The 27436-nt window shown below is 43.3% G+C and overlaps 1 protein-coding gene across 24 annotated transcripts in view; it reads left to right on the forward strand.

Annotated features, from left to right (window-relative positions):
• myo18ab (myosin XVIIIA b) overlaps positions 1 to 27436 on the forward strand; it is a 104957-nt gene that overhangs the window by 5168 nt on the left and 72353 nt on the right. For 4 of the 24 annotated variants that reach the window (XM_040194098.2, XM_078098733.1, XM_078098774.1 and 1 more), the window contains exons 3-5: positions 24503 to 24590; positions 25383 to 25489; positions 26756 to 26932. In XM_040194098.2, the coding sequence (XP_040050032.2) occupies positions 24503 to 24590; positions 25383 to 25489; positions 26756 to 26932 (372 nt within the window). Of the gene's footprint in view, positions 1 to 12550; positions 12724 to 13975; positions 14133 to 15140; positions 15219 to 16634; positions 16742 to 17134; positions 17170 to 17612; positions 18822 to 20691; positions 20755 to 22726; positions 22799 to 23872; positions 23939 to 24502; positions 24591 to 25382; positions 25490 to 26755; positions 26933 to 27436 lie in introns of those variants that run through there. The other 20 variants (XM_078098681.1, XM_078098680.1, XM_078098683.1 and 17 more) reach the window with 12 other exon arrangements.

A 27436-nucleotide genomic window follows, 5' to 3' on the forward strand; every position in this document is an offset into this window, starting at 1 on the left:
CTAAAGGCTTCTAAGATTGAAACTGAAGAGCATTTCCACTGAAAAAATTCTAGAAAATTGATCATTATTAATTATCATTATGGAAATATTAGGAGTTGATAGGGCTAATTGACCCTCTATTTAGCCCCGCCCCCTGTGTCAAGCTCTTACAGGTACCCAAGTGCCACTTACTGCAAAACACCTTGAGTTTGAAATCAGCCCAAATCAAGCAAATCAATTCTGAGATCGATTTGACCGTTAGGGAGAGGTCGATGTCATGAAATAAAGAGCTGTTCAGTCACAGCCCACAGTGTCTGTGTAGCATTAACATCACAGCACTCATCTGATAACTGGGGAATTGAGTTATCAGCACATACAATGGGGAGAACAAGTATTTGATACACTGCCGATTTTGCCTGTCATGTCATTTTTATCATTACTCTTCAACTGTGAGTGATGGAATCTAAAACAAATCCAGAAAATCACATCGTATGATTTAAGAAGTAAAAAAGTATTTTGCAGTTTATTGCATGACATAAGTATTTGATCACGTACCAACCAGTAAGAATTCCGGCTCTCACAGACCTGTTAGTTTGTCTTTAGGAAGCCCTCCTGTTCTCCACTCATTTGGCACCATTGCAGGGCTTTGTTTGTTTGCCTCCATTGGCTTTCTTTGGGTCCTTGAGAATGTGTCAGACTATAAGGGACTCTGCAATTTAATTCATCTGCTCTGTGAGGCGGGGACTGACTCTGTATGTATGTTCGTCCAGGAGACAGAAGCAGTGACTGCGTCTCTTCACTGGCTGTTCTGATAAGAGACTTGGACTTTGTGTTGTGTGGGGAGCTGCTCTAATGTGGCCATGGAACAAACAGGAAGTGAACAGCGGGGGCCGCTTTGTTTAAGTGTATAAGTAGTGTTAGGTCAAACAGACACACACAGACTTTACTTATCTGCAGCTGATTTGTGAGTGTGTGTTGATCAGCAGGCATGTATGTGTCCCTTTGTCCACTATAATGGTCTAAATCACCAGCTCCACGACAGGTTTGAATGAAGGAGAGCCGACAGAAGGGCCATCATTCAGTCCAGACAAAAGGTTTGTCTGCTAAAAGCAGCTGCCATCTCTTCTACATATTATCATATTTATGATGTGAATACTCCTTTAAAACAAGGAGGATGTGGTTATACTCAGCAGCTTTCTAACTCTCCTTAATAGCTCAAATCACTGAGCAGGGGGTCGGTCCCCAACATGAACCCTTTATGACTAATCAAGAGAGGATGCAGCTATTCTTCTCGCTGTGACCAGTAGGGGTGGGAATCTCTTGGCACCTCACGATTCGATTCGATTCCGATTCAGAGGTCAACGATTCGATTCTAAACCGATTATCGATTCTAAACTGATAAAACGATCGATGTATCTCGATTTTCTAAATTTTCTAAAGTTTGCTACTCAGAGGTTGCTAATCACTTCCTACTTTATTTGATAATTAATCTGTAATTAAATTAAATTAACAGATAAATTACCTTAGAGAGAAAAAAAAATCTTTGTCACAAATATGATTTTCTATCAACAATGCAAGAACCAATGCAGCTTGCATTTCAACACAATATGGAAGTAGCCTATGTAAAAAAAAAATATTAAAGAGATTCATTTTTCTTTTAAATAAAGAAAAAGCTGCACTTAGTCTCAGACCGGTCCGTATTTGTAAAATACCGGAAAAAAGTCCAAATCTGTGAATATCTTGCCAACTTTCAATATGGATCGACTTTTTGGAAAATCGAAATAATGAGGTAAGATGTGCGCAGGCTCCTCCATAGTTCGGTAAAGTTATTAGATATTCAGATTCAGACTGACAGACCGGTCTGCGAGCTCGACGCATTGCTCTTAATGTGCCGGTAATGATGGTAAATGATGGTTATAGCTGGTTGTCATCCACAGTACAGTACGATTACCGAAGGGGGGCGTTTGTTTTTTGACAACGTTTTATCTCATAATTTGTATCCCCTTACATTAGTGTGGAAATGGGCTTCTATAGTTGTGTGAATGAATCACTCCAGCCAATCCAAAGACGGGGTTTGTAACCAATCAGGTGTAGAGACCATGGTGACTGGCTCCGCCCCCTTACTGTCTTAAAACAGCAAGCGTGAAGAAAACACCTTCGAGCGCGAGCAGAGACTAACCTCGCGAGCGTGGAAGGTCACGCTCCGCGAGCGAGCAAATATCTCGCGCGAGACGGACTTTTTTTTTTTTTTTAATTCCGATTATTAACTTTTCTGAATCGAGACCGAATCGTTCTAGAGAGAATCGAGAAAAATCGATTTTTCCCCCAACCATAGTGACCAGCATGGACGGGATATTCTAAATAAATCACAGGGACGTCGAGCCTGGCACTAAACCAACAAAGAGACCATTACTGGCTCTTATTAGCCAGGTGCACACTAGATGGAGCAGGAACAGTTTTTCTAAATCATTTTTAATGAAATGCATCATTGATAAAAAATAAAGAGCATAGTTATAGTGCCATGGCTATTCATTTCCGCCAGTTCCAAACAGCATTGATGGAAACATGGGAACAATGAAATAATCTCTACCGGGATTTTGATAACTGCATTTGATGTACAAAACCTTTAATTAATATGCTTTCCTCAAACCACATGGCTCCGTTCAGACAACAGTAGTTTGACAAAATGAAACTCATTAAAATCGTCTTGGTAACTTTTCCATTGTTTTAACGCTGACCACCTCTGCTTTGAGAGTTTGAAATAAAACCATCCCTCTGCGTAGTAATCCTTTTTTCAGTTTCAGGGGTATTTGAATGCAACGCACCCGGGAAATGAATCTGGGGAAGGAATCTATTGCCTAGATTTAGCAGAAAAGGATAAAAATGCTGACTTAGTGAAAAAGGTCCTATTTGTGACGTTACCCTGTGTTGTGAAAGGTTCTGGTTGCCTTCACACTGGCCCTGTCTAAATGCTATTCGATTCAATGAAAGGTTTTGTTTGAATTCAACATTTGATTTAATACTTGATTGATACAAGAAAAGCAACTACGTTATCTTGGTAATTTGTGCGAAATACTGTAGGTTCTTTAAATAATATCATGTAGTAGTTGAAGCTAAATAATTGGTCTATGTAGGTCTATACCTTCTGTTTTAAATGGAATACTCTTGGGGTATTTGCAGTAACATTTAGTATTAGTAGGAGGCACTTCAAAGCACAGCCCTGTTTTTTGTCTCATTCAGCCTCTCTGCTATCCCCCACTTCAACGGCTCCTGTTAACTTTGGCTCAGTTGTTGTTATTTCAACCCATTCAGGAAGCTATTGTGACTTAACATGCTTCCACTTTTATTCAGACCTTCTCAAACTTCTCTGCTTGCTGTGCTCAAACAAATGACTCTGTTTTCACTCCCACGTGTTTGCATTGTGCTTGTTACTTGAGTACGGTGCCTTGCATAAGTATTCGCCCCCTTGGACTTTTCTACATTTTGTCACAACCACAGATTCAAATGTATTTTATTGGGATTTTATGTAGTGGACCAACACGAAGTCGGTGGAAAGTTTACATGGCTTTCAAAATGATTTACAAACAAAAATCTTGACAAAGATCTGGTGCAACCTGTCCCATAATTGTAAATAGAGCCCATCTTTCTGCAATTTAATCTCAGTATAAACACACATGTTCAGTGAAGGCCTCATTTCAGAGCGCATTACTGAACAAAGCGCATGAAGCCCAAGGAGCTCACCAAACAGCTCAGGGATAAGGTTGTAACTAAGTATAGAAAAGCGCGGTTAGAAAAAGTTAGAAATAATATCTACAAAAGGTGCACTGAAGGTACCCATGATGCAAACACATATTGAAGGGATGACTTGTATGCACATATGTTGTGGCATATTTCCATATGACTTAGTGTTCAGGAAGCTGGCTTAGCTCTCAACCACACCTACAACAAAGTGAGATAGTAATCAGTGTGGAAATAGTTCGTTGTAAGCCTTTTTAGAGGGAGAGAGAGACTTGTCTTAACAGGCTGCCTGGAAGCCGGCCTCTCCCTCTAGGTCTCACTCTGGCATTTGTGGAATCTGCTTTGGAACAAATAGGCCACTTCCTGACCCTTTCCCCCAGGATTTGCTTCGGGAGGAAGCGGAATGAGGTTGTGAAGCTAGAAGCAGGAAGTGGATGTCTGTGAATGTATTTGGTAAAACAACATTGTTTTTAAAACTTCTACACATGAACCGTGTAAGGGTGTCACACACAAACCAGGACTCCTTTCTTGTCGGCACCTATATTTCAGAAGCCTGGGACGGCCTTGTTTCCGGTTGGTTCCGTACTTGCACTAGTAATTCCTTGGGTGCAGCGCACGGTTACTTTCTTCCAGGGTCTGTGAGCCTCGCTGTCTAACACATTTCCTGTGTCCCTTTAGTTGTCTCTTGCATCAACCCTATGCGTTTTTTTTCTAAATCCAGTGTGAGACGGGAAATGAAGAAGGGAACGGCAGAGAATATGTGTGTAGGACCCTTGTGTTGTGTTCAAGACTCATTCCAGAATTTTTGGTCACTATCTACAATTTGAATACAGTCGTCCCACATGCGTCTGAGATTGTGGTCTCTGGAGCATTTTGAATTACTCACAATCATCCCCACGTCCCAGTCCCTGTTCTGGTTTTATGAAGATGAATGAAGTGTGCCAATTCCAAAACACAAAAGCAAGGGCCCCATTATTCCTCCAGTGATGTCTAGTTCACAAACCTACGGCTTGTGTGAATGACAACAAACAGGAATTTAGACTATGTGTAACCAGCCGACCGGTGAGTCACACCATGCACGCCTGCTTGTGTGTGAGAGAGCTATTAGCACTAATCACACACCCTCTCTGACATTGGAAGTGCTCGTCTGAGGAGGACGACATGTTTTAATCATGTCTGTGAAAGGTCTTTAAAGTCCGCTTGTCAGGTGGCAGTTGGGGTCCCCACCTGCATACGGCAGGGACGCAGCATAGACGCAGCATGGCAGCTCTGGTTTAGATGTTCCCATCGACGAGTTTCATGAAAGCCTCCATGTGTGTTAGAGTTCATGGACCGGAGACAGGAATGTTATTGGACAAGTTTGAAGCAACGTGATGAGTGACACTCGCCGCATTACTGCTCTCTCTCTCTCCCTCTCCCTCTCCCTCTCTCTCTCTCACACTGATTAAATTAAATCAATGCGGAAACAAAGTGACAAGGGAAGATTTAGCTGATCTTCGACAAAGAACAATGGCTGAGTGGTTGGCTAAAAATATCACACCGAGGATCTCTGTACTCATAAAAACATAAAACACACCCTGACCCATACACACACCAGGCCTAAAATAGCAATCTGAAGATGTATCTGCTGAGACTAAATGTAAAAGAAAAGAACAGGCATATGGTGCGGTTTCATTGTGTGATTGAGTCGATAAACAAATATCTAATTCCACGAGGCTGTTGTGGCTGCTGGTGTTGCCACCAGAGGCAACACCAGTGGCTCGATAAACTTTGCGATAAATAGTTTTTTGATCTAATTTTTGTGGGATTTTTGTAACCTAAAACCCTCCAAACAGCACGCAGCTCCTCTCTTGGGCGCACATTGTGTTGGTGCATTTCTGGTCTCCTGTGCTTCCTCGCTCTTTTCCGTGTTTTCATGTAGCGACAGAGTTTCTTCTTGTTGTGATAGCATGAACAACGTAACATTCTCAGCGTTACCATTCCGCCATAGTAGTGCACAGTACATATATATATACTGTACATGTGCATGTGTAACCTCACCTGATTGGCTATTATAGAGCCTTCAGTGGACACGTCCCCAGCACTCCGGAGCAGAGAATACTGCCATCCGTGCCAAACTTGTACACTTGCCAAATTTAGCAAATGATTGAGATATAACTATGTAATTAACAGATTAAAAGTATGAATGATTGTCTCAGTAAGGTGACTGTCTGTGGTGTTGGTACAGCCCCACACATAGTAGGCCGTACAGAAGATTTTACAGGAGTAGCTTGAAAGCCATCACTAGCTGCCTGGGTGACGGAGTTTTAATAGCTGGACAGCTTCTAACCAGCGCGTGGTGTTAGTTGTGGCGGCATCCTTATCGGTGGTGTAGATCATTGGCTGGTCTGTGATTGGTCACACTGTTGATTAGTCGGCCATCACTCGCTGTTGCCAGTCAAAGGACTACGTGTGCCTGATGCATCGGATTCACCGAATGAGAAAGTTAATATGACACTGTTGGGCTCTTAATCCTCTTTCCTAATTATCCGCTTTTCACTTTCTCTCTCAGAGCCTCTTGGGGCCAAGTAGCCAGATCAGGGTCTCCATACCAGATTTAACACTGTGGTTGAGCCGGCTATCCTGCTGGGAGCTAATCCTCTAGCCTTCCCGATACACGGATTAACCAGGGCTGCCATGAGAGGGGGGGTTAATGGAGGGCAACGAGCCACTGGGCGAAACAGAGCCTTCACTACCGCTGATGAGCAGAATAAGACTAGTCAAGTGATGGTGTGTGTGTTCTTCTGTTTGTTTTTAGCAAATACACAACATGTCCATCCAGGCTGGGTTATGTATGGTTAAGTAGCCGCTCTCTGTCTACAAAAGGACAAATGTATTCCTTCTACATACATGGCGGTGAGGGCACAGAGGACACACTATATGTCCTCAGTGTTCCTCAGATAGTTTTGGTGCCAGTATGTGGGCACTCTACCCACAGCGTTTCCTCATTACAGTACATCTGTCCACGGGCTTCATCCCAACTGAATTATTCACAGAGCTGCTGCAGCACCGACGAATAATACAGCCGACTACTACAGGAAAGACTTGAGTAAAGAAGGGAGAGGTGTTGCCTGACGGATGACCACAAGGTGTTTGGTTTCAGTGTAAGAAGGAGCCATCACGTCTACTTACTGTCCCACTACCTACTGGTTGGGACACGACTAAGCAGAGCCCTGTTTACCTAAACCCTGCTAATATCAGAGCAGTTTCAGTGTAATTGTATAAATAAAGTAAAAAAGCATTGAATACATGTTAATCTGCACCTGGAAATAGTCCATAATATAATTAGCTAACCACTCCAGTATTTGCTCGCTAAAGGAAATGGCTGAACCCATAAAGTAAATGTTTGATTTGTCATAGATTATTACCTCCATTAGTTACCAGAGCTTTGGTACAGAATTCAGAAAATACTGAGAGAGGTTTGTGTCTTGGGTGTTTTTGAGGATAGCAGCGGTAAAATAGTTCCAAACTCCGGCTTTTACTTCACATTTATTTATGTAATAAATGAGGATGCCATATTTTATATGTATCTTGTATGTATGGATTAGGTACCTATCATACCCATTGGACTGATTGATTGCGTCTTTCTTATCCTAGAACTATGCTAATATTTGTGCTATACTCGGTTTTCCCATAAAGCCAGTGGCTTCCTTTCAGGCGGAGATAAGCGAGGTGTGGGGGAGTTGGGGAGGCTCGTTTGGCCTCTGTCAGTGCTGACCGCCGTTGACCGAAAACCGCACCGTCAGCAGTCGTCGTTCTCTCCACACTGAGCGACACAGCAGTGCAAAGCGCACTCGAAAGCACCTGGCCATTTACATGGTGACAGCCACTGCAGTGGCTAAACGTCATGTAAACATCCATGTCTTGCAGTCAGTCCACCTCTGAGATGATTAACATGACAGATAGGGGTGGGAATCTCTTGGCACCTCACGATTCGATTCGATTCCAATTCAGAGGTCAACGATTCGATTCTAAACCGATTATCGATTCTAAACTGATAAAACGATTATCGATGCATCTCGATTTTCTAAATTTTCTCAAATCTGAGTTTGCTACTCAGAGGTTGCTAATCACTTCCTACTTTATTTGATAATTAAAGAAAATCAACAGATGAATTACCTTCTCTAATTTTTTATAAGAGAAAAAAAAATCTTTGTCACAAATATGATTTTCTATCAACAATGCAAGAACCAACGCAGCATGCAGAGATGCAAAGTTCACGCTCCGCGAACGAGCAAATATCTCGCGCGAGACAGACTTTTGCTCGCGCGAGATGGACTTTTCTTTTTTTTTTTTAATTCCGATTATTAACTTTTCTGAATCGAGACCGAATCGTTCTAGAGAGAATCCAGAGAAATCGAAAACATTTATTTTTTCCCCCACCACTTATGACAGAGACCTTCCCCTCCTGGTATCCGCCATAGGTAGTCAATGGAGACAAAAGTTTGTTAATCCCATGGTCTCTATACTATTATTTGTAAATGTTATTATTATTAATAAACTATTTGTAGGATTAGATCAAGTGGGGCAACAAACCACATTCACTTAGTTATGACTTCCAGAAACTGTAAGAGCCCAAAGGATAATTTATATTGGTTATGAGATTAAGTATTCTGGTAGATTGTGTTTGGTATCACTGCCCATTACTGCCCGCAGGGGCATTGAATTAATTAAATTAAATTAATAATTTGGCACGCGTTTCTGGCGTAATCCTCTTTACAGTAGCAGCTGTATGCAGCTGAAGTACGCCATTAAGTTGAATTAAGTTACTTGTTCACCAGACAAAGCCCAAAAAAATGCTATAATAGAAGAAAAAAACAATAGAAGCCACATTAGAAACATGACGTGCCGTTTTCAAGGCTCACATATTATATATTCTATAATATTTAAATCAAATAGTTTGCAAATGTTATACTGGTGTTAACTACAGACCTAATTTTAGCCTAACTAAAAACACATTCAATATGTTGACTTTCAGGAGAGGAAACAGAAAGTGAAAGAATGCACTCTTCTCTAGTTTTAGGACCCATTCCTGCAGCAAACTATTGTATCACTCTCTGACTGTTTCTGTCTCTTGTTGCAATAATTTTGAAGATGAGCCTTGAAAGTGTTGCTGAAGCATACTGCAGTGTGCTGCAGTATAGTCCCCCACAGGCCCCCACAGGGACCACCAGGCAGCCGGGTCCAGCTTAACAGACTTATTGAAGACACTGAAGCTCTGCCCCCGCTGCTGCACCAAGTGTTGTTTATCTCAATTTGATTTATTCTAAATGCTTTGCATTTCCAGATTGCAATAAACGCCCAAACAACAGACTGTGAAGTCCCCAACACAACACACTGTAGCTTCCTTTGAAAACTTTTCATCACAACAAAGTGCCAGTAGTGTTCAGACAACATTTTTACTTACTTTGTCAAAAAAGGAGATCATGTTTTTACACCTCAAAGTATTCGATTTCAGATATGTCATCAGAATCATAAGATCAGAAAACAAAGACTTTCCCATAAGGCCACATAGCAAATCACGTGGTATTTTTGACCAGTTACAGACTGATTGAAGGCTGCTGGTGGGCGAAGAATATAGGTCCAGCACCACACTGCTGGACCTCAAAGCTCAACCAATTGCTTTGTTTTCATAACAAAGACTCTGTTGTTCACGTCGACTTGCTGAAATTCATCCAAACCCGAAACATGAAGTCAACGAGCCCCCTCCCTCCACATGGACACACTCCACTCAAAGGCCTCATCCGCTGTTCCCTTTGCGTCTGTCACAGTCAGGGCACTGATTGGCTCTCTGTGTTATCTGCCACTGCTCAGCTGACCTAAGCCCCGGGGCTTCTGCCAGCCGGAGACGGAGGACTGTGGACCTGGCTCATTGTTCCCTCACTCTGTCCCGTCAATGCTGTGTGCTGCTGGCCTCAACCTCATAAGGTTTTTTCCCCATGGAAGGGTTTTGAGTTTTTGTGTCGGATGTGTACAGACTGTAAAGCCCTCTGAGGCAAATTTGAAATTAGCGATTTTGGGCTATACAAAATAAAATGAATTGAATTGAATAACTGAAGGCTTTCTTAGGGACTAATAACATATTGCACTGGGCAGCTTCCACATGTAAATGAGTGTAACTATGCTACTACTACTAGGTGTGTGCATGTGTTTGGCTCCACCATGCTGGCTGTCTAGTTCACACAGACATGGGTGTGTGCTGGTTCCTTTTATGCAGAAGATGCTCCCGAATACTCACTTGGTTGTTAGTGGGTTGCTAATACATCATTAAACATAAACGGTTCCAGTGCAGGTGCCAAACATACTCTTTGCCAGATGATGTCTGCTCCAGTCAACCTTTTCAGTTGCTTTATCAGTTCACTTGTAACCCGTTCAAAAGAAACATTTCTAAAGAGCTGACTGCAATGTGTTTTTTGTTGTTGTTGTTGTTGTTGTTTTTGGTTTGACTAGTTTGACTTTCAACATTTAAAAAAAAGTGGAAAGATGCAGAGCTGGAAACGGGAGTTTGAGTTTGTTCCCTGAGGCCTTGCTCCGTCTAAATCTCTTCAATGTGCTAAGTGAATCTTGTTTGTTTATCCCATGTAAAAGAATAAATGTATCGTTGGCATTCTCCTTCCATTAAATACCCGTCAGCGGTCATGGTGGTGCAAGGCCCCTGCTGTACCTCAGTCTCACATGTCCTTCCGAACATCCACTATTTGTCTTTCCTTGTGTTACCAGCTGGTGCTGATGATGATGATGATGATGATGATGATGATGGTGTGTCATACTAAACGGAGGCTAAATCAGTCAGTCCAGCAGCTGAGTCAGCGCCTCCGTCACACGTTCAATCCTGTCAACTCAGGAAATGGATTGAAATCCTCCCCCATGTAGGATAAATGATTGAATTGTGTATCTGTGTGTGTGTGTGTGTGTGTGTGTGTGTGTGTGTATGTTGCATTAGCATCTGCTGAGCTCCTGACAGAAGAGAACATTCCAGTACATTCTCCTGGGTGCATCAGTGGAAGGTCACATGCTATAATGGAAATGTTCGTTGGAAGTGACCCTTTGTTAAGTCCCGCCCCTCAAACACAGCCTGACCTGGGTATCTGTCTCCAAAGGTCGGAGCAGGAGGGGGGGCAGTGGTTTTGGAGCGTGTCCTGACTATGCGTTGTGTAATAGTGATTGCCAGCGGAGGTTTGGAGGAGATATATAGGTTTCTATGTAAAACCTGTGGCGCTTTGTATAGTGGATGTCTACTCATGATGTGTGAGGTTTTTTTATGATTGTAGCTGTGAATAAAGACGTCCCAGCTTTAGAGGAACTTCTGTGTTCCTTTGTGCCTTTGTTTTCTGACGCGACGTCCATGACCATGTCTGTGTGTAGCTTTAGCTGATCTTTGTCTTTTTAACCTGAACAATAGAGTCCTGGAACATAGTTTTTTGGACGCTGGACATTAGTTTACTGTACGTACTTAAATAAAAGGATTTGATGGGTAAATATGTTTTTATAAAGTCAAGCTAGGGTACCCTAATATGGCCACCTATGGCTTTCTGTTTATGGCCTAGGGGCCCATTTTTAACGCATTATGTTGCAAATGTAGGGTATGAATCAAATACTCATATATAAGGAACAGACTGGGCTAAATGGTAAAATGCTGGTTTGCTAGTCAAGAGGTCACGACAGAGTGTGCAATGTACATGTATTAGAAATATGCTTAAGCCTAATTTATTAAAACCTTAACCTCGGGCCTTTAAAAAGAAGCAGCAATAGGTGTTATTTAATATACGGTTGATCTGGTGCACATGATTCTCTACCATACCATACCATACATAATAGTTGTAGTCACTTTAAAAGACAGAGTTACATCACCGCAATTCTCACCTCGCCCCTTTTTGCTCCACCCGCTGCTTCGTCACACTTTTTAGACAGCCCTGCCTGTCCTTCCCCTCCTCACCCACCTCCCCCCTGTCAGCTGGACTAAAGCTACTCGGTTTGCTTGTACTTTATCTTAATCACTTTACAGTTCCACCCTAGAATATCATGCCAGTGGAACGGAAATAATGGAGGCTTTGTGTGGGAGGTGGACTCCTGAAAGCCTGCGCAGTGTTGGCCGGTGTTCTGGCTCCCCCTTGTGCTCCTAAATCAGAGGTGTGGGGGAACGAACACAGGGGCTGGTGTCTGCTGCCTGGGGAGTAGGGCTGTGAAGATTGAAAAAATATATATTTTTCAAAACGAATGTAGTCAAAATTATTAGATTCATCCCAAAAATATTTTTTCGTCCACTTTTTTTATTTTGAATACATTGTTGCATTTTTCAATGTTCAACAACAAAACTTTCAGGTTCACATTTGTTATTCAAATGAACAAAACCTTTGAGCTGGATTTGGCTCCATAGTGTTCCCTCTTGTGTTTTACAAAGAGCAAAACTGCGACTTTTGAGCCAACGTTGGCTTTTTCAGTATTTAACCAAAACCTCACTTCACTAAAGGTGTTGTGTTGACTTAACATCACCCAGCTATGTGTACCAATGCTTCAGACCCCGTGAGGGAAAACCAGTGACAGTGACACTCCTGCTCTCACTAACAGTTCTTATCGAAAGGTCCAAACCGCTTCAAAAGGTAGTGTTGAGCCTGTTCCTACATCTGTGTTGACTAATATGAGAATCTACTTTAGTACGAGGTTGTTTTTATTGAGCTCCCATAGTTTTAAGAATCAACGTTCAGTCGAGCTGTTTTTATTATTATCCAGACGCAGCGCTGAGGGAAGCCTGCGTATTACCTCTGCTTCTGCTTTCCTTTGCTCTGAGGCACAGAACAGTTTCACACAGGAAGACGATGCAACCTCCAACGCACACACGTAGACATGCAGAGTGTCAGAGTCCGTGGCATGGACCAAAGGAGAGAAGGTTTTAGTCAGGTTGGATGAGCGGACAGCTGAGGTACCTGGGGAACGAACCACCGAATGATGTTTGGACTACGTTTGCAGGTATGTTAGCAGTACGGAGCATAGTAACTGGTTCCTGCAGACATTCAGAAACAACCACACCAACGCGTCTTTTGGCATTAGCATTAGCTGTCCGCCTAGCCCGCAGACTGTTGAGCTGCTGGTCCATTTCCCCCTCGCTGTGGCAACCATGATGCACCACGTGTCTTTGTGTTCCAGGGGAAGATTGACCCAACACACATTCATCCTCATCAAGCTCTATGAAAGTAGATTTAAGTGAGACACTCAGGAGCCCTGTCAGTAAACCCAAAGTCTGATTGAGGCTCTGCAGAGCAGCCCCCACTACGGTTCAAACTCATCGCAGCTTCCTTGTTGATCGTGTGTCTATCTCTAAAAACAGCAGCCATTTTAAAAGTTCAAAGTCGATTCCAGACCACATTTTAAAGTTGTGTTGAAACAAAATAAAATGTAATTCAGGCTGACCTCTCGTGACAGGGTGAAGTTTAAGTATTACATTTATATTAATATGTATATTACATTAAAAGTTAAACTACTTTTATGAAATGACTTCTTGTTGGTATCATTATTTAAGAATATTCCACCGTCTAATGTTGTTCCTTCTCGCATCATCTTTTGCCCGTATCTAAACAATGAGTTCACCCATGAATTATTTATCAAATGTTTGAATGGATGCAGCTTCTCAGTTTTTTCTGTTTTATATCCATCTGAGATTATATGTATTGATGAAATGGTCTTGGTATAACATTTTACCTTCTTATCTCCATCAAATGTATAAAAAAAGGAATACGGGACACAAAAAGATTTATGATATTATTATACATTATTTGGAGTAAAAAATATGCTTGGCTGGTGTATTTTCCTTTCATCTGTCAGTCCAGTTGGCCATGGAGTTAATTTAGACCACTGGTTCCATATGTAAAAACAAACCCCAGTATCCCACTGCGGAGTCAGATTGGCCCCTGGATGCACAATTATGTCATCTTTTATGTCCATCCTGGAAGATGACAACCCATCTAAAATAGGAGCATTTGTAGCTAGTAGGTTCTCCATCCCATTGACGCACCCTGAGTTACGTTTCCTTACACACATGAAACGCACATGTGCACACACACACACACACAGGAGCAGCTGAGATAACAGCAACTGCAGCAGTATGTGTGGCTGTTTTTTGGACTGTGGAGTGGCTGAAGGGGGGTGTGGGAGAGGGGGTCCTATTTTTACCCCTGCTCAACACCCCCGTATCACAACAGCTGTCCCCACATCTCTTGTCTGTCGTCTGTCAGGAATAGCCGGCCTATCGGAGCGCTCCTCCTCTCCTTCACTTTCTTCGAGTCCCCAGCCGTTTGCTTTTCCCTCCTCGACTCCCTTTGTCCCATTTGATCGGGCTGTGGGAATCAGCCGTATACGTGAGCTGTGGTCTCCACTGACAGGTAGAAGGAACAATGCATGGTATCTTTGAACTAGAAGCGGGGGTCTTCGATCCATTGAAACATGGGCCCTTCAGGTCCCACAGTTCATGGCACTATTTTTAGACGGCAGTTAGCTGTTCGGGGGCTCTCCAACGGATCTTTACATTTTACAATTGCAGTGATAGTTGCCCTTTTCGTACTCAGATTTAGGCAGTAAGAGCGGTAGAAGTGTGTGGAACGCAGTCTGGCTGGTTTGAAGAGGTAGGAACATCCTCAGTGCCAGGTGTTATTTAATGTAGCCCACTGAGCCTTTAGTTGTGGCTCCATGATCAGGTCTGTATTGTGGTAGGCATGTGTTTCTGTGACTTTGAAAGGTAAGGTGTTTAAACCAATGGCATTCACAGTACCAAGTATACTAGCAGGGCTGGCTCATCTGTCTGGTCTTGTGTTATATAACTTAACTCATATTACAAATATATAATCCCAGAAGTTCGGTGTCATTTCATTATGTGGAGTAAAGTTCTTTGAATGGATTAGATTCTGTTACTTTGCATAAATCTGACACATGTGAAATGAATGTCTTAGTGTATATAGTAATATATATATATATATATATATATATATATATATATATATATATATAGAATAGTCTTATTGTAAGGATGAACTCAGCCCTTCATAATTCACTGAGGTATGGCCTGTTGGGGAGGCAAATGTGATGACTACCGATTTAAACAGTGAATAGAGATCTACTGAGCTTTACTCAGTAAGTTTTTGGTTAGCTCCAATATTTCTTCAGTTAGTGACAGAGTGACGCCATGGCAACGTAGCTCCGCCAGCTGGACAGAGGAGCAGGGGGGGGCGGGGCTCCTGAATTTTCAGCCCAAATACCATCAGAGTTATCATTAAAGCTTTTCACTTGGGTTTCTGTGAATCTGAAACAAACCCCTTTGTGATAAATGTTCCTACTCGGCTTGAATATTATCAGATGATCTTTATGTTTGTGAAATATGGGATGTTGATTGGCAGGTCAGTGACACCAGAAGCAGATTCGAGATCTCCCGGTCTGTCCTTAGTATCTGAGACGCAGCACAAGGACAAGTTAGGGTATGTGTTACTCCAGACATCAAGTCTGTTTGTCAATGGCCAAATGAACCTGAGCCTCTTTGTGAATAACTGCATGCTCGTTTGGCCCGGTTGGGTTTTTCGTGGGTCTGCTTCATGTCAGACCTCTAACTCATACAGAACCTATCCACAGCTGCTGCTTCCTGCTGTGGAACACATGCCAGCTTGCCGCGTTGGCTCTGTATACCTCTTAAACGCCTTGTGAAGAACTAACACGGGTTACTGGTAAAACAGGAGCCCAGCAGTTTGTCTCTCATCAAATCCCTGTGATGACCCTCTTCCGGACTCCAAGCGAGGGAACAGAGCTGGAACCTACAGGGTGCTAATCAGGCAGTTCGAATCGAATAAGTGAATCTGAGCCAGTGTCTCTACAGTGTCCCTGCTGTGTGGGTAAATGTGTGGTACAATGCTGTTTTGAATGTACTGAATGAATGACTTTATAGCCTGGCTTGTAATGTGTTATTATCCTCAGATCGAAACAACTTTATTTGATAGTTCAAGAAAGTTGCTACCATACCACACAAGCAGGAACTTCATTTAGAAAATATTTCATTTTGAATTGTGCTTCCATTAATAATTTTCCAGGGAAACATTAAGGTGTTTTGATAGTTTGTGCCAATTGGTGACACACCTAAGGTGTTTCTAATGTGTGGAGCTTTTTTGCTCGCTGGCCCCTCTCTGAGGGAGAGGCACCACTGTCTGATCCAGAAATAAACCTGTTAGTCAGCGTTCTAATTTGGAGACCTGTGATAAGCGCCAGACCTGGACAGTGAAATGCTCAGCGCCGCCAGTCCAAGGCAGGTGGAGAACAGCTTTGTTCACTTTCCAGTATTAGATGAGTTAGACCAAGCAGAAGACTGCCTGTTGGTCGCTTGTGCTAAATGTATTTATTTATCTTCTGATGGTGAGTTAAACAAAGGAAGCTGAGGCCTGATCACATTACATCAAATCCATCAGTACTCACCCATGGGATGGGCAAAGGGGTTTGATCAGCACCACTCCCACATAGACATATCACCTCCAGAACACGTCTCATCAACAAGCGTTTGGCTTGTTTAAAGAAAACACTTCCATTAAGTGTAGACAGTAAGACATTTTGGCTCATAAATATTGTGCTATGGAGTCTTTCTCCACCTAGCCCGCCCTAGTTCTGATCAGGAACATGTCTCAAAGCATTGTAAAAAAATAATAATAATAATAATTTTCCGATAGAAGCCCCTTGGCTTAAGGTAATAAGGATGCGTCAGCACAGAGTGTACTTTGACTTTTTGTTTTTTAATTCCTCAAAGCCTGCTCAAATCTATGTGTCTGCTTTCTACTCAATGTGGCTCTGCCTACATCCTAGATCCTGACTCCTATTCATCTGTCTCTGTGTTCTCACTGTTCCTTCTCTCCTAGTTCACCTCCACCTCCCTTTCCTTCTGCTCTCATCTCATCCATTGCAGCCCATGACAGCAGATCAGCCAACATGGCGTTCTCATCTCGCTTCTCCTTCTGGGAACAAAAGGGAAGTCTCATTGGGACATTTGACAAACCACTCTTCAACTGCATGGTGTTACGATGCTTTACGAGGCGTATTAACATGTGTGTGGCCTTTGCTTGTATCACACTAAGAATGTGATGGCTTTCACTCCTTTGTATTGTTGTAGTAGCACAAGCAGTAGCTGTGGCTGTGTACCACTTTTGTCTTCACGCTACACTTCCAATGCAGAAGTTTTACTTGATGAAGTAGGATGACGAGGGTTTGTATCTGGAGAAATATGCTGCTGTGCAAAAATCATTTTTGTGCAAAAGAGCAGGACATGTGCATGTTTTGAGGCTTGCACGGCGTGCGACAGACAGCCAATTCACGGAGTGTTCAGGTTTTGATCTAGTTGTCTTTTGATACCGACACATTTAGATCAAAGAAGATAACAAGCCAGGATGCCAAAGTGTAAGTAAATGCTGTCTTCTCTGCCCGGGTACATGTGTTTGTCCTAGCCAGAGTACTACTTATGTGGAGACAAAAAAGGCTTTCAGGCTTTATTGAGTGTGTATGTGTGTGTGTGTGTGTGTGTGTGTGTGTGTGTGTGTGTGTGTGTGTGTGTGTATATATTGTTGGTAGAAGATGATTCACATACATTGCTGATAAAACTTTGGGCCGCACGCACAACTTTGTCATAGTCCTATTCAGAACCTATTATTCACAATGTTTCATGTGGTATTATTTACATACATTGTGTATCGATGAGATTGAGATCCTCAGCAATTGGTGGAGGGTTCTCCATCTATAGCATATCACATGAACTTAGTTGTTACTTAGAGATAAGGATGTGGTGCTTGGATCTTCCTTCTTCATTCATATCCTTACACCTCCTCTCTTTCCTCTGCGGGTAGTCAGACAGTGAAGGGCTGCCCAGCCGGTCCAAGTCAGTGCCAGCTCTAGAACCTGGCAGGGGATTGTTTCGAGCAACTAGCCCCCCATCCGTTTCCCCAACGGAGTCGGTCGCCCGGGTCCGAAGTCCCTCTCCACCAAAAGTCAGGACCCCTGTTAAAGTGCCTGAGCGCTTCAAAAGCCCTGAACCACCATCAAAGGTGCCTGAGCGATTTAGGAGCCCTGAAGTACCCCCGGCCCCTTTGAGCCCAGAGCCAGCTCTGAACACTGAGCGAGAGCAAAATGGTATGATGAGCAAAAGTCTGGTCAATGGTGACGCCAACACCAACCAGACGGACTCAACAGAGGACACGGGTCAGACACGGAAAAAAATAGTGAAGGTGGTCCGCCGAGTCGTCAGGAAGGTCCTGCCCACGGAAGAGGACGAGCCCATCGGCCCAAACCCACCACCACACAAAGCTCCCCAAGTGGCCAAGCCCGCTGCCGAGGCAGGTAAAGCAGTGCCAGCCCCTGCCTCGTTGTCCAAGGCCTCCCCGATGGTAGCGTTCTCCTTTAAACATGACGTCATCAAAACGGAGGACAAAGATGACATTTCGCGAGGATTGACGAACCTCATGGTAAGAGGCAGGACCAGGGAGCCTCGGCCCAGAGTTTTGAGGGATGACCGGCCAGAGACGGTAGAGGTGGAGAAGAAGAACAGGCACACAGCAGGAAAAGTGGCTGAGCCAGAGGAGAAGAAAGAAGATCATACCAACCTGCAGCCACACAAGGTCAGTCACAAACCCACAAGCCCTGGTGGAGGTGTTCAGGACGCCAAACCTCCTGTGGCGGCTGTGCACCTGGGCAGCTCAGCTGCTGAGCACTCTGCTCCAAGGTCCTCTAAACCGGCTCATTCCAGACCCACGTCTCTCCCACCAGTCGTTGGCTTCATCCCAGCTCCCAAGCCCTCGCTTTTGTCTCCACCTCCGGGCTTCATACCTGGACCCAAACCAAGTGATGTCAAAAGAAACACCACTAAAAGTCCTCCTTTTGCCACCCCAGTGGCCCCCAAAAATTCCTCTCTCGCTCCTCTGTCACATCACCTCCCGGCTCCTACACCCTCTCCAGCCGCAGCTCCTGTGAGCCCTGCTCCTCCCTGTCCCAATCCCAGTGCACCGACTCCCCCTCCAGGAGTCATTCCCACTCAACAAACATCCATCAGTCAGCAAGAGGTATGCAGTCCACACCTTGCATGTCTGCTCAACATTTGGGACATTGGTGTGCAAAGTGCATGAACATTTGAGATGCATGTTTGACAAGCTTCCCTGTGTGTCTAACCTTTATGCGGCAGGTTTTTTAGAAGCATTTGGAAGCATGCCACCCAATATATTGAAAAGCGGAACATATTGCTTACCTTTCCTCAGAGTTACCGTATTTTCCGCACTATAAGGCGCACCGAATTATAAGGCGCACCTTCAATGAATGACCTATTTTTCATACATAGGGCGCACCGGATTATAAGGCGCATAAGATACTGCAGTCAAACGTTTGACGTCGGGGCGGGTGGATGGGAGGTGGAGACTGTGCTTTCAGGGTCCGATCGATGCTATGAGGTGCGTCCGCTCCCGCCGCCCCCCTCGCCATCCACGCCTTAAATCTTCGGCTGCTCTCTAGCCACGCCGCCTGCCAAGGGCCCCTTTTAGAAGAACTTATTTTCCCCGTTAAGATGGTTCAGCTACTGTAGAGAAAAGGGCACCGTCTCTCGCTCTTTAATCTCATGAAGTGCTCGGCAAGAACGACAGCTTTGTTTCTCTGACGCGCCCTGAAACAAGCTCCGTATCTCACGCGCTTGAGCGCCGCTCAGCATCCCGCCGTCGTAGACCGAGCTTTGTCATGTTTAGCAGAGCACCTTGAGCGCCGTGTACAACCAGTATGGATCAATTAACCAATTGATCCATATATAAGGCGCTCCGGATTATGAGACGCACTGTCGTTTTTTTGAGAAAATTAAAGGCTTTAAGTGCGCCTTATAGTGCGGAAAATACGGTACAAAGGATGATACGTAGGCTAGAGACTAGCTTGGGTTTAAACATCCAAAATATAGGCTTGAGGCGTAAGGTGTGCCTGGCATTCTGTTACTAGGCTTTTTGTCTCTAGTCATTATGTCTGTCTTGTGTTTTAGGAATCGGGAATCAGGAAACATTTATTGCCAAAATCTGTCAAACATACAAGGAATTTGTCTTGGCGGTTGGTGCGTGACAGTAGACACAAAACAAACAATAGACAACAAGACAGCAGTGCACAAGTAATACAATAAAATGAAATGCTAATGCAATGAGTTAGTAACAGGAAACATAATTAACAACAAAAACAACAAAAAACGAAGCGCACCGAAGCACCGTGGCAGCCATCATCGGCACCATCTTGGATCTTCTGGGCTCTGGTCATTTTATTTTACAGTCCTTCCATTGCCCGATGCTTGGATTGTTGACTTCCTGATCATAATTTTTTGCAGGAAGTATTTGTAGTACTTCTTGTGACATATCATTCACATACTCTTTGTCACCCTGGGAAGGAATTGTACTGCTACATTATCAATGTGTATCTCATATTTTGGGATGGATGGATGAAGATTTAGATATGAACTTCCTGATGACGAATCTTGATGAATGAAAAACGGAATGTGAGTGGCATTAGGATCTAGATTTTGCCCCAAAGGCTGAAGGACTAGGTAGATTGGTCTGCTTTGCTACATTTTTAACCAAACACTTGTCGTGTTGTGTGTGTGTGTGTGTGTGTGTGTGTGTGTGTGTGTGTGTGTGTGTGTGTGTGTGTGTGTGTGTGTGTGTGTGTGTGTGTGTGAAGCATTCATTTGCCAGTGTGCATGCTGACTGAAGCACCTTTGAACCTTTTACCTTAGTTGTGTTACTAACATCCTCTTTTACAGTCCCATCCCACAGTGATGGTGGTGACAGGAGTGTGAGTGTGTCCTGTAGGGATCATGAGTTGGGACATTTTGATTAGTCCTCACGTTGTGCCGGTGTGTAGTAGACGGCTTTGTTTGTGGGCTTTGTGCTGATGTGTTGCTCCTTTGACCTGTAGGAGGAACTACTCAGTCCCACCGAGGAGGCTCAGAGGCGCCTGATGAGGATCTTCAGTGCCCCTGTAAATCACCCCGCTCTCTGTTTGCATATTGTTCATGTCATGGTTTGGCTCTTTATATCTTTGTCGGCTATGGATGTAACGATTCATTTTAACAACGATTCGATTCGAATCGCGATTCATGGTTGCCGATTCAATTCATGGACGATCTGGGTTGATTTAGAACGATTCGATTCGATTCAGTGACTTGAAATCGATTCAGTAACTTTACTGGACGGTGCAGGCAAAGTTTCTGAGATCCCTGTTGTTTCTTGTAAGGAAATCAGGTTTAAATTAATTATGGATATTATAAACAAGCAAACAGCAATTGATGGCTTATGTATAAACCTTTTATTTGAATCAAGTGCCATTTTCAATGTAAACATTACACAATAATTACATAATGTTCGGATCAATTTACAGAACCCCGGATTTTCAACCACATTATAGGGTCGCATGTCTTTACAGCTAAACTTGGCAATTGTTACTGTGATGTTGAGTTTGGTGCTGGCGAGGCCTGAGGTGTCTGCAGAGCTGGAGTTACCTGCTGCTGCTGCAGCGGTAACGCTGCTAGAGGTCCTGACTGTCGGCGTTGTTTAATCCCACGGCGCCTTAGTAGATGGCCGGAAAGATTCCTCGTGTTTCTGTGGTTTTTTATTTGGCTTCTACATATTCTACAAACAGCGACCGACTTATGTAGAACACCTACGTGTTTGCAAAAGCCAAACTGTTTCCACACGCTGGATCGATACGTTGGTTTGTAAATGTCTTGCTCGCAGTCGTCTCCTCCACGCTGTGTTTTGTTGTTGTTCAGAGTTTCGCTCGGCTGCCGCTGCGTACTGATGACATCACAGACAGGTAGACTGAGTCGAGTAACGTTTAACGTGTCTAAAGTGCTAAAAAACAAACAAACAAACACACATCCATACAGTTTTTGTGCTTAAATCCAATGTGCAGTTTCCAAGTATCGATACAAATCGATTATGTACCATTTCAATCGATTTGTAATCGATATATGTCGTCCGGAATGCCGATTTGCGGAGCACAGATCGATTCAGTTGGATCGCAGGAATATAAATTGATTAATTGATTCAGTGGATGAATCATTACACCCCTATTGTCGGCCCATGCCAACTCTCAACTTCTGTGCTCCTAAAAAAACATTTAGATTAAGGATTAACACTTCCCCCCAAGGTTAACAGCTCGCGACCCACCAGTTGAGAATCACTGGTTCAGTGTGTATATTTACTGACACACGGTTGAGGAAAAAGTCAGCTGACTTTAACAGAACAAATGTGAGTCATGATGGATTGTAATACTTCAACGTGATAACTCTTACTTCCATTGCGGCTGTTAAAATTTTATCTGAGTTTTCTAGTTGAAGATTTTGACTCTGCTTCTTCGGTGGACTTATTGGAAATGTTCCCAAACAGAGAGGTATCCTGTGTTAGTCCTGTAATATTGGGTATCCACGGACATCTTGGAAGTCTTTCCAGTCTTTTGGCTAAATGTCTAATAAATAGACTGTATATGTGAAGATAAAAGCGGTAGACTGATAAATCTAAGTCAGCCGTGTTCTGCAGAAGCATTGTGTTTGTTCGACGGTGTCCAAAGTGGTGCTCTCTCGAATGATCTTTCGCCCAGTATGGACTTTACAAATCTGATAACATCTTGAGTTTGTATCTAGGTTACCAGTAAGTTACTATCTAAAGGTATGTCACTAGGTGATACCTGTGACTTGCAAACTACTAATGTGCAATGACTGTATATGTTTTAACTGATCTCCGCCCCATGGTTACTTACTGCTAAGCATTTTCACTTTTCCATTGCGCTTTAATTTGTCCATGCTCTTCTCTTTCTTCTTTTATGCACTTTATTTTCTTCCTCCAAAGATCTATGTTGACGTTGTCTTCTCCTTCATGCTGTTGTCCTCTGTCTTTTCTCCACATTGCTCTTGTTGCTTGTCGCTCCTTCGCTATACTTCTTTCTGGCTCAGCTGGAGCTGGCAGTCAGCGTTCCGTCTTCTGTCCAAGCCCCCCCCGCCCTGCAGTCCCAGGGCCTCCCCCAGGTACTGCAGCGCTGCTGGCTGGAGTTTGTGCTCATGTGACTTGTCAGTGTGAGGCCCCGAACCCTCTCTTCGTCTCCCCTTTTCCTGGTTTCTTATGTCAACATCTATTTTAAGATGTGACCAAACACAAGGATTTAATCCAGTCACTGTCCACCTTTGTGGAGCCTAGTTTATATAAGAGAATGTTTAGTCTTTTAGTCTAAATATTTTTAACGACTTCATGTCAAGCTACAAATAAGGAGAAAGTTGACATTTCTGCATTTGGCATGAAGGGAACCGCATTTAAAAGAATTGTGTTAGCGCAACCGTTTGAGAATAATTATGTGATCTAACCTCTGTTAGTCCAGCACAGGTCTAACTAAGTAACTCTGTGGTGATAAAGAACTGCTAAATCTACACGCTGGAGCTATTTGTTGACCGATGTCTGCTAGGCGGGATAACTACAAAACAAAACCACAAGTAGAGTCAACGCATGGTGATCCCTTTGTTGGGTGACAAACTACTGCTAGAATCCTCTATTGAAGGTGCCTCGAGAGTCGTTAGAAGATCCATTTCTTTCCTTTTAGCAGAGCCTGACGGGCTGTCAGGTTGAGCATGTCCATAATGTATCTTTGTACTAGAAGCACAGATGGAAGGGACAATTCCTCACTGGTTATGGGTGCGGTAATACACCCAAACTCCTGAATTTGACTTGCTAAAGAGTCTTCCCATGAGGCTGATGGAGACAACCTGCATGGGCTTTGTTTTTTTAGCCATGCATGTATGTGGTTGGCTTAATGGAGAGGTATGTGTTTGGCTAATTATTACATTCAGTTGCTACCTTAATATTTTTGTTGTGATGCAACCATTTTACTCCATGGACGTTCTAAACAACTAGCCGGTGAAAGTGATACATTAAAGAGGATTTATCCTGAAGAGATCACACTTGAACGGGATTTCTGTCCCAGCTGTTCTGGATAAGTGTCATACGAGTCTGCGTGACAATACTTCCATTCCTCTGTGTGCTTACATGTGCTATGTGTTACTCACGTATAACTGTGACCTTTGAACTCCTCATGCTGGCCGAATCTCCAGGGATCAATGGAAGAGGACCCTGTGGCCCTCCTACAGGCATCTCATTCTGCAGCTCTGCAGTCCCAGGTCTGAGTGTAATCCAGCACCAGCTCCACCCGTGATCATCCTGCTCCGTAGAATGTCCTGCTGTGTTGTGTTCTCACCCTTTGCTTGCCCAGTGCAGTGTGTCTCACTTTTTACTTAAGCTGTCATTTTGTTTTACATCCAAAATGATCGCTGTGTATGTTTATTTACTGTCAATATGTTTATATTATTTTAGTTGTGTTGTTGTGATGCTCCTTCCTCACTCTTGTCCTGCTTATGTTCACTGAACGCAGGAAATCTTTGGTGTTTCTGTTACACTGGTTGTTAAAGCCTAATTCACCCGCCACCCTCACCTCCCGTCCCCACTCCCTCACAGGCTTGTTTTGAGGTTTCTCTCACACACATTGTCACACGGCTGCCTCGAGCAGCAGCAGTGCTCAGTGGAGTGAGGCCTTCGAGTCCACTGCCATCCACTGCATGGTCATTATCTTGGTAACCTTAACCTTTGGGCATGTGCTGTTTATCAAACTGGAAATAATGGGCCAGTGATGCGACAATAATGGTCAATAATAATATAATGTTCTCCTTTTCCTTTCCGTCCACCAGGTGAAGACAGAAGAGCAGATCACAGCGGAGCAAGTGTGGTACGGATCAGAGAAGGTCTGGCTTGTCCACAAAAATGGCTTCTCCCTGGGTGAGATGGGGTTACTCTGCTTCCTTAAACATTCTCATGTAAGACATTTCTAAGCTGTTGAGGGCTATTCTGCTCTCTTACATTTTTATCTTGTATACCGGTCAAGTATAATGACAAAAATGACAGGATTTGAGTAGATATTTAGATGGATTTGGATTTCATTTAGTTTTATCAGGTAAGTGAGTGTGATTGTTGATGTTGCTCAAGGACATCACTTGTAAAGTTAGGAGTAAATAAGATATATAAAATAGGAAGGATCCAAATTATTTTATTTTATATTCCGATGGGGCATAAAGACAATGTTTAGTTCATGAATGTCCCGCTAGAACCATATATCTGTTCTCTGTATGTACAAATTAAACAAAGGGATATAATGTGTTTATCAGTGTGCTTTAGAGGGGTTTATTTTATTCAACCTTTGAACAGAGATTTAATGCTAACCATGGTTTTACTCCAACTTTTGCACTTATCACACAGACATCAGTCTTGTAGGGACTTGTTTATTTTTTATAAAATAAGCTTTTAACCCAAAAGCTGAGCTTCTTTTAATGCTTTGTAGCGCCTCACACTAAGTTTGTTTCTGCTCTTGTTCACAGCATTTTTAAACATCCATGCAAACAGAAAAGACAGTTATAAGAACTTTTAACCTAAATATGGTATAATCTTTCCCAGTAGGCAATGTCTTGTCTGGTGCTAGTCTGCAGGCTCCAAATTTGTAATCATAAACTATTTGCCTGTTAACACAGTCTAGCAGCTACTGTATCACTACCTGTCCTTTTTGTCTCCTCACAGCCACAGTAGTGAAGACAGAGGCTGGCTCCCTGCCAGAGGGCAAGGTGAAGATCAAGCTGGAGCATGATGGGACATTATTGGAAGTGGACGAAGACGACGTTGAGAAGGTGAGTGGGAGTTTAATGGTAGTGCACCAGTAGGAATCTGATTAAGGAGCTGCTGTGACAAACTGTTCATCCAAACCTATTCAGTTATCATACTACATCCAAGGCTGATGAAGATAGAGATTCTGCCCCAATGTTTTTGACAGTATTAGTGATGCAAATTATTATATATTTAATTGTTTATAATAGCTATTTGTACATTACCAATAAAAAGTTGTGTTAAAGACTGAAAAAATATAGAACATGAGTCTTATACTTTTTTTTGCTGATGTTTTTTTGTACATTTTGAATGAAACTGATTGAACTTTCAGTTCACTTTTTATCCAGCAAGGTCCACACATACAGCCAGAAGCAGAGTGATGCAGTCTATCTCCACCTGTGACTTAGAGCCTCAGCAGGCCACACAGGAGCCTGTCAGCCAGCAGGGAATTATGTAATAGGTGGAGGAGTCAGACAGCACAGTTGGGAGGTTTGGTAGTAGTTAACATTTTGCTGACGTGGTCACGATGCTGTTCTTTAAAGATGTGTTTAGTGGAACAACTCTTTCTTTTAAGTTGTTGCCACAGTTTCAACGGTACAGCTCTCAGTATCAAGACTCTCATTTAGTTAATGACCTGGCCTCTTTCAGAATCTACAGGGCTGCTTTCAATAAATGTTATTAGCATGCACTAACAGTTATACATAACGACATAAGCATACATATTCCTCCTTTTGACTGACCTCTCCATAACCTATATCATTATATTATGATCCAAGTCCAGAGGTTATAGAGCTGCAGCTTTCCTGCCTCTGGACTGACTCATGGGATTTGCTAAAAGAAAATGTTAAATAACTAAAACCTTAACAGGGGGGTGTAGGTACTCATCAGTTGTATGTTTTCCCAATATTTCTTTATGATACATACACATATGATGGCAAAAGGATTATCATTTGAAATTTCCCAGCGTCATCTTAGAAGATACAGCACTCTGCTATTGTTGCGGGCTCCAATAGGAGACATCGGTCCTAATGGTGCACCTCCAGGTATGTGAGGCATCAGTACCTCTGAGGTTTCCCTCCCACCAGTGGCTGTCACTCCACCTCTGATGCCCCTTACATTGTCCCTGGCTGACTCTACAGTACCACTGGATAGGACATGTCTAAGCTACCGCTGGACCTCAGAGAAGTTGTTTCCAAGCCCAAGCTAAACAGTGATAGTCCAAAGGCGTGTCTGGTTACTGGTTACTGTCCCCAGTTGAATGCTATGATGGGGTGTCTCTCTGTGTGCAGGCCAACCCTCCATCGTCCAACCGCTCAGAGGACCTGGCTTCACTGCTCTATCTCAACGAATCCAGTGTGATGCACTGCCTGAGGCAGCGCTACGGAGGCAACCTAATCCACACCTACGCTGGAACCAACATGGTGGTCATCAACCCCCTGAGCACACCCTCCATGTACTCTGAAAAGGTGAGTGTGGGACTGAAGATGCAGCAGCATACTGGTTTATTGCCCAAATGACAGAAATATACTCTCTTGCTCTCACAAACACATTGAATGATGGACCCTGTGTGCTTCAACACTATACGTCATCATTCACACCCATTCGTAATCTGATGGCAGGACACCGTACGCAATGCCAGCTGCCCATCAGAACCCTAACTACCATCCATACACAATACCACCTGCCCATGAGAACCCTAACAACCATCCATACACAATACCACCTGCCCATGAGAACCCTAACAACCATCCATACACAATACCACCTGCCCATCAGATCCTAACTACCATCATACACAATGCCAGCTGCCCATCAGAACCCTAACTACCATCATACACAATGCCAGCTGCCCATCAGAACCCTAACTACCATCCATACACAATACCACCTGCCCATCAGATCCTAACTACCATCATACACAATACCACCTGCCCATGAGAACCCTAACTACCATCATACACAATACCACC

Source organism: Gasterosteus aculeatus, chromosome 1, assembly GCF_964276395.1.
Source record: "Gasterosteus aculeatus chromosome 1, fGasAcu3.hap1.1, whole genome shotgun sequence".
Taxonomy (NCBI): Eukaryota; Metazoa; Chordata; class Actinopteri; order Perciformes; family Gasterosteidae; genus Gasterosteus; species Gasterosteus aculeatus.